Source organism: Lathyrus oleraceus, chromosome 1, assembly GCF_024323335.1.
Source record: "Lathyrus oleraceus cultivar Zhongwan6 chromosome 1, CAAS_Psat_ZW6_1.0, whole genome shotgun sequence".
Classification (NCBI taxonomy): domain Eukaryota; kingdom Viridiplantae; phylum Streptophyta; class Magnoliopsida; order Fabales; family Fabaceae; genus Lathyrus; species Lathyrus oleraceus.
Genome location: NC_066579.1, coordinates 416,287,124 through 416,295,269, shown reverse-complemented (window position 1 = coordinate 416,295,269; position 8,146 = coordinate 416,287,124). Strand labels below are relative to the sequence as shown.

General features: G+C 33.2%; 1 protein-coding gene across 1 annotated transcript; it reads right to left on the bottom strand.

Annotated features, from left to right (window-relative positions):
* Positions 1-2,970: 2,970 nt before the first annotated feature.
* LOC127115842 (chitin elicitor receptor kinase 1) lies at positions 2,971-7,578 on the bottom strand. The gene is made up of 12 exons (XM_051047281.1): positions 6,894-7,578; positions 5,567-5,600; positions 5,422-5,426; positions 5,114-5,281; positions 4,835-5,028; positions 4,669-4,758; positions 4,310-4,403; positions 4,064-4,215; positions 3,896-3,987; positions 3,674-3,812; positions 3,467-3,565; positions 2,971-3,339 (listed from the first exon to the last, which is right to left on the bottom strand). The coding sequence occupies exons 1-12, from the start codon at positions 7,513-7,515 to the stop codon at positions 3,175-3,177; spliced, it is 1,854 nt and encodes a 617-aa protein (XP_050903238.1). The 5' UTR covers positions 7,516-7,578; the 3' UTR covers positions 2,971-3,174.
* Positions 7,579-8,146: the final 568 nt, after the last annotated feature.

The following is an 8,146-nucleotide window of genomic DNA, read 5'->3' as shown; positions in this document are numbered from 1 at the left end:
CTATAACAAAGTAGAATAGTTTTTTCTTCATACAATAGTTAAACTTCATGGGTTTCCCAAGACAATTGTGTCTGATCGCGATTGTGTGTTCACAAGCCAATTTTTGCAACATTTATTCAAGCTCAGCGGGACAACGTTGGCTATGAGCACGACGTACCACCCTACAACTGATGGCCAATCAGAAGCTATTAATAAATCTTAATAACTTTATCTTCACTATTTTACTATTCATTCTCCTCGTGCTTAGTCCAAATTACTACCTTGGGCATAATTTTCATACAATACTTTCATTGCACACAAGTATTAGCATGAGATTATTCAAAGTGGTTTATGGACGAGATCCTCAGGGCCTTATTCGCTATGAAGTTAACAATGGAGATACATCATTGTTGCAACAACTGTTGACAGAGTGAGATGATACCTTGCCTGCTCTGAAGACTAATTTGATGAGAGCTCAAAAAATTATGAAGAAATTTGTTGATAATAAACAATGATTTGTTGAATTTAATGTGGGTGGCATGTTGAATGATTCTCTAAATGTTTTGTTTTAACATTTAGGGCATTTCTATCATCTTACACACCATAATACACATATGAAAATTAGCTTTAATGAAATAAATAAATAAATAAACAGTGTCATTCATAAAAAAAAATTCTAGAGTTGGTTTGACAAAGGTCAAAACTAAAAGAATCTTTAAATGTTTGGGAAATTCAAAACTTTTTTTAGAGATATTTTTATAAAATGACTTATATGACAGGGGAATAGATATTAACCATTTAAATTAGATTATAATTCTAAATAAATAATTAGAAAAAAAAACGGATTTAAGACTCTAGTAAGCTATTTGGAGATTGACGGATAGTCATATTGGAACATGCTGCCTAAACACTTTATCATAAAGATTTTTGATACAAGGAGCTCCAATCGACCCAAGCTTTGATACCATCAGTTGGGTCCTAAGGATCGAGAGATCATCACATTGTGATAAAAGCAACCAGAATAGTGAATGAGATGTTTGATATTAATCCAAAACCTTAAGGCATTGAATCTATGGATTGAATTCATAAATGTCATTTATCTAAGGAAACAAATCTCCAATTTTCCAAAAGCTTCCCCCAATATTACCAACTTAACACACACAACTTGAAGTTTAAAAGGAGGACCCCCTTAGACAATATCAACTTTTTCATGAAAACAATTTTTTTTCACATTTCTAGAATTTTTTACAAAAATAACCCACTTTTTCATTGAAATTCCTAAAATACCCTCGGTTAAAAAAAATCCCAAACTACCCCACTTTTAGGAGGAGTCACCAATTGAATTGGCGAATCCTCTTAAAAATTGAATGGAGGCGCCAATTGGATTGGCTAGGGCATGTGCCCTAGCCAATCCAATTGGCGCCCATGTGTATTACTTGATAGGAGGCGCCAATTGGATTGGCACCTCAGTGTAAAATGCAATTTTTTTGGTAAATGGTCTACGTGATATATAAATTTGAAATAGGACCAATTGATATTAATAAAACTTTCCGTTTACACAAAAAAGCCTAATGATGATGACCGGGATCACCTAACCGACCTCCGGTCCCACATCCCCTAACTACCCTAACCCGTGGCCCTAACCCACATTGATGATTCACCACTGGTGTTTGAGCATTTGAGGGGCCAAGAGCGCCACTCCCAACTACAAGAGATGGTTTGTTGAGGTAGTCAGACAAGTCGGCATAGTCTTCAGTATGTATCGAAGGTGTATCGTCGTAACTGAGTTCATGATCCATGTCAGAGTAGTTGGGTTGTGGTTGACTCATTGATGGGCGACTGGGACGGTTGAAGGGAGATATGGGTGTGAATGATGCGTCGAGGAAAGGTTGGAAAGGTTGTTGGGGTGTTCGGTAGAGATAAGGTTGTTGGATGTTTTTGTTTTGTGAGGTTTGGGCTTCTTGGCTATGGTAGGAGGAGGGGCGGTTGGTGTTGAATGATCGTTGGGTGTTCTGGCTAAGGCGACTTTTGTAGGGTGATGGGGTGGGTGCGAAGCAATGTTGGGTCTCAGGTTGAAGGTCAATTTGTTGGTGGTGGTATGGGGTATGCTCTTGGTATTGGGGTTTGGTGTATGGCATTTCCCTAACATCCTTATCAGTTTTCATTTGCACCCAACCAAAGATACTGTCGAGTCTCTCAATACTTCTAATATTTTTCCCTTATGGTATTTTCCCATCTAACCAACGAACCAGCTCCCTCTTCAGTTGATCGAATGTAGTGATGTTCCAGAACAACATCAGCATCTGAGGTTTGTCTCTCGCATAAATCACATTTCCGTATCGGCGACGAACACCAAACATGATTGTCAAATGATTAAATGAGATGTGGAACAATGACTCACACAACACATCTATTTATAACCAAAAAAAATGTATTTTACACTGAGGCGCCAATTGGATTGGCGCCTCCTCTAAAATTATACACAGGGGCGCCAATTGGATTGGTTAGGGCATATGCCTTAGCCAATCCAATTGGCGTCTCCATTCAATTTTTAAGAGGAATCGCCAATTGAATTTGCGTCTCCTCCTAAAAGTGGTGTAGTTTGTGATTTTTTTTGAAACCAGGAATATTTTGGAAATTTCCTTTTAAAATGAGTTAGTTTTGTAAAAAATTCTATCCTAGCCTTATATATTTATTTTTGAAATTTTAATAGCAAGATGATCTCTTTTAAGACTAAGCTTTGGAAAATGAATACAAAGAATAATACACCCATTACTCAAAACTTGATCAAAAGATTTTTATTGCAAAACACTAACAATATCATTATTATTGACACTTGGCCATAGAATTCGAAACCGATTGAAGACCATGACCACCAACTGCTCCTTGGCCATAGATAAGAAGTTATGACTTACTTATATTTCATATTCTTAAAAAATATGAACATTATTTTCCACACCCCTTTGATATATTGTTCATAACTAAAAAATCCAATCTTGTCCATCAACTTTACCTTCCAAGCATATTCACATGCATCATATAAATAATCCATAAATATTTTCGGTAAAATGATATATATAGGATATGGTAGTGATGTGACAAAAATGATATATATGATGTTTGTCAAAAAAATGATTGTTTTTATTTACAAATTCACAGTTGAAACATGAAAGATTCATGCCTACCAATGTTGAGCTACCTCCCAGACATTAAATGCACTAATGCTTGGTTTTCATAGAATGATCCAACATCCCAATCCTCAGCTGCAGATGAAAGTGTCATTAGAGCAACTACAATTGATCTCATGCTTGGCCTCAGTTGAGGATTTTCATGTGTACATGCTTTCGCAAGTTGACACATCTGCAAGTACAAATTTTTATCTTTAAAGTTCGAATCCGAATAAAAATGTTCAGTCTAATAATATCGGTATGGTCAGATATTCTATGTTATAAGGACTTATTTAAATTTGAATTTAGTAAGGATGCACCTTAAACACTGAGTCGATAGGGTAATTTTCACCAAGCCTAGGATCAACAAGTTTACCAAGATCTTCTTTTGGGTCTGGCAGAACAATAACTTCTTCAAACTGCATTTCATCAAGCAAACTAAATTTGAGTAAAGAACTATTAGTGATCAAATCATGTGAATTTACGACTAATGATGAGTTATAAGAAAGGTCAGAAATATTAACAACCAGTGCAACTAGTCCCTTTGACTCGTTCTCGGTCTCGTTTGTCTTCACAATAGCCGGCTTCCCAGATATAAGCTCAAACAAAACAACTCCAAAAGCATATACATCAACTTTCGGAGAAACTTCGCCATATTGTGCATATCTACGCAAAAAAATATTCTTACACTTTGTCAAAATTATCGTTACATACTCGTTATAAGGTCTATTTATGATTAAGTTTCTTACTCAGGAGGCATATAGCCAAACGTCCCGACAAGGCGTGTTTGTAACGAGGAACTGCCATATTCAGTCAATTTTGTCAAACCAAAATCCGCAACCTGTGAAAGAAAAGTTAGACCGCCCGAACTCAACTTTAAGATAAGTAAATAAATTTGGATAAACGCATTCGCGAACCTTTCCACGAAAGTTTTTGTCTATCAAAATGTTTGCTGATTTAACATCTCTATGAATGTAGACAGGAACTGTGTGCTCATGAATGTATTCAAGTCCTCTTGCCGAGTCTAATGCAATTTGAACTCTACCTGGCCATGATAATGGATCCTTCCCTATAAATCAAATATCTTTAAGAGTCTTATAATCATCATTAAAATGATGCAATTAGAAGTATTCTAAGTTCAAGTTATGATTATTATTGTCAACCTGTGCCGCGCAAATGTTGACTTAAATTTCCATTCTCAATGTATTCGTAAACCAAAAATAAGGAGCCCTCGACGCAATATCCAATTAGCCGAACCTGCGTAGAATATGTGTATGCAAGGAATCATGATTTTGAAAATAAATAACTATATATATTTCAATATCTTGTTATGCAAGTAACGTCTAGTTTTTACATGACAAGCATAAGATCATTTGTAGCACAGATACTTTTGATTCAAGCATATTAGGTGTCTCACGCACGAGTGATTACATTCATTACTACTTTTTACGAGTCAGTGTCGTGTCAGTATCTGTATCATGCTTCGACTTTGAATAATATCAGGACTCTGTAAACGTCGTACCAAATTCAAGTGATGAACGTGTGTCAGAACCTTTAGTTCAGCTAGGAATTCTTTTGATGCTTGCATATCCATCTTTTTAATTGCAGCTTTCTACAGAAAAACATAGAAAAAGTTAAGTACTAATAAATTGAATTTCCATTTCAGAATAGATCCTAAACACACAAACCTCGTTTCGAAGCTCGGCATAGTAAACAGATCCAAAGCCACCTCGACCAATTATATTCGCCGCGCTAAAACCGTCAGTAGCTCTGGCTAACTCCTCATATGAAAACTCCACTGACTTATCAACAGTAATACCTGTCAACCTCGGCGAAGCAACGGTAGTTGATTCTGATGCCTTATCCAAGCTGCTTCCACAACCTAACGTTTCACATTTTGCATGAAAACTTATTCTACAATCTAGAACTAGAAAATCTCACTACACAGTTCAGATAATGATATATACCATGTTGGAGTTGACTATACTGATCTTCGGATGCACCTGGGACTGGTAGAAGTGTTCCTTGAGCAACTTTTTTTCTTCTATAGAACAAAACATATAGAATGAGTGCCAGAAGTAAAATCCCAAAAGCTCCTCCAACAACTATGCCAGCAATGGCTCCTTTTGACATTCCTATTCAAATTGGTATCATAATTAACAGTGTCAGCATCACATTATAGCAATATTTATTCATCTTACCATCATTTTTCATGTCACTTTTTCACTTATGTATATTGATTAACACATTTATGGAGCTGCAATGTGTACATCACCTGATCTGCAAAAAGGTAGAAAAAAAAACAAAGCATAGATGTTGAAGTTAGATAATTTAAAAAAATATATTTTGAAGAGAAAATGTTGGAATATACAAATCAAATTTAGCATGTAGGATGTAAGGTTATGGAAATTTAAGCTTACTTTAGCTGCAGTGGTGGAAAGTTTCCATATTCATCTGCAAAATATGATTATAAAGTAATGAGGTTAAACTTATTTCTCATATTTTTACTTAGTTGCAAAAATAAATTGGTACAAGTGATTAATAAAATAATCGGAAAAAACTTTATAAAAAATAAATAAGTGACAGTGCATAAATTAAGTATAATCTGTATTATTTTGTTTTAAAGCCGGATAGTGCCAATTGTTCTTACTAAATTAAACATTTTTGTTGACCAAAACTATAAAAATAAGCATCTCTAGCTTCTTTTTTTATTAATTCTGTTAGGTTAATATATTTCCAAATGCATGAGTGGAATATGCTGAATCTTTTAGATATTTCATTATTTTTCATTACAAAACTTCACTATCCAACAAGTGTATGAAATAGTGAAAGAGACATTAATAAGTGGGTTAGCTAGGCTCTTCCTCTTGAATCCTACTCCCTACGTCACATTATAATTATATAACTGTTTTTTTCAATATTTATATATCTAGAATTATTAATTTTATTTAAAAAATCAATACAATTATTATTGTTAATTTTTCCTATTAAACTAATATTTTTTATTCTATTTCAATTTATTTAGTAATTTGTAAAGGAAGTAAAATATCTTTACATCTTAAAAATATGTATCACGCTAAATCACACTTTTATTTTTAAAATATTAACATGATAAAATCATCAGTGCACTTTCTTTAATCTTTAATAATTTTACTAATTACAACTAATAAAAATATTGTGTATAAGAAACTTCTTTAATAATTTAAATCAACGTAATTAATTATTACATTAAAAATATAGAAAAGAAAAGGATTGATGCAATGATAGTGTAAATTAATTTTACATTATCAACTAATAATAATAATGTATTCCATCAAATTAAATAAATAAAAAATTAATTATATGTAAGATATGGTAGAGTACATCTTCGTAAAACTCAAATTAAATTTCTAATACAAATTAAAATTAGGAATATAAACTTTTGGTCTAATAGCATTTATTTATATTTATATATTAATATAAACAAATTACTCATATTTGTAAATTAACAATTTTAAAAAAATAAAATTAAAGTTTAAAATATATCAAAAATAATTAAATTAGGATATGGGCCATTGAGGAATCTAGTTCAATTTTACAATTATGAAATTTCTCTCATGTGTATGAAATATATATTTTCACAAATATATAAAAAAAATACTGATTAATCAATTAGTATTACGGAAAAGAGAAAGTAATAAAAAAGTTAATAAATGTAATTAGATATTTTAGTAACAAGAAAAAAGAAACTACAATTACAAAACTAACCTTTTGCCGGCAAAAACACGAGACCATGTCCAGCACTAAAATCCGACTGAGGATTATACCTCTGCACCACCTCCACCGGCACACCATACTCCGCCGCGACACCCTTCAAACTATCGCCGACACGAAGTGGATACGTCAAAAACAACCCATAATCCTTCGACACGTGTCTATCCCCACAAGAACAATTAACAGTAACATTGATCTTAACATTATCCGGTATATTCGTAGGTGGATAACTATTGACTCTGGTAACCCAATCCTCAGTAGTAAGGTTAGAATAATCAACATGAACAATTGCGTTGTATGTGTCACCGTGTTTCGTTTCGTACGAGAAAGTGTGTCCTAAGAACAAACCGTTGAGACACTCGCACGTGAATGGCACGTTGATTTTTGTTTGGCTTAGAATAATATCGGGGTTTTTAAGGTTTGGGTTGTGTTTAAGAATTTCTGAGGGTTGTTGATTGAAAAGGTTGCTTATGTATGTTAGATCTGTTCCTTGAGGTATGGAATAGGAAGCTAGAGCTAGGTTGCAACCTGAAGAACATGTTCCTTCCGTTTTCATACTAATCAATAATAATAGAAAGAGAATAATAACTAAGAAAAATGGATATGTGGTAATCATTTTTGTGATTAAGGAAAAGGGTTGTTAATATGCATATATAAGGATGTTTATTAATGATGTTATGTCATGTGAGAGGAGGCTTTGGAGTTTGGTTTATTTTTATATAATTATTATTATGATTAGTTAATTTTTATAATTATGATTATGATTAGCATCTATGGAGTGGTTGAAGTATTCTTCTCTAGGCTTCTTGTTATTGTCATTGGTATTATTGTTTTTTAATTTGTTTGGAATAATTGCCATTGGGGAGATTGCTTAGAGAATGTGACTACTAAGCTTCACATGAAAAGGGTTTGAGAGTGACTCCAAATGGGTGAATCTGGAATTTTAATGATTATAAAAATAAAGGTTGTAGTTAGTGTGAAATGGAAATGTATCACTCAATATGTCACTTTCTAATGTAGGCAATTAAAATTCACATATTATACAAAGATGGTACAGTTTGAGTTTTTTTTTCAAACCAATGGACTCAAATATTTAACACTTTCATTTCTACACAATGTTTTTTTCTTTTTTGAATTTGAGTTGTTGCATGTAAGGGAGCGTGACTCTAGTACACAAATCTATGGGTGACATTAATATCTATTTAGGGGAGGAACCAAAGTAGAAAGAAAAAAAACTTGTTTGGTTG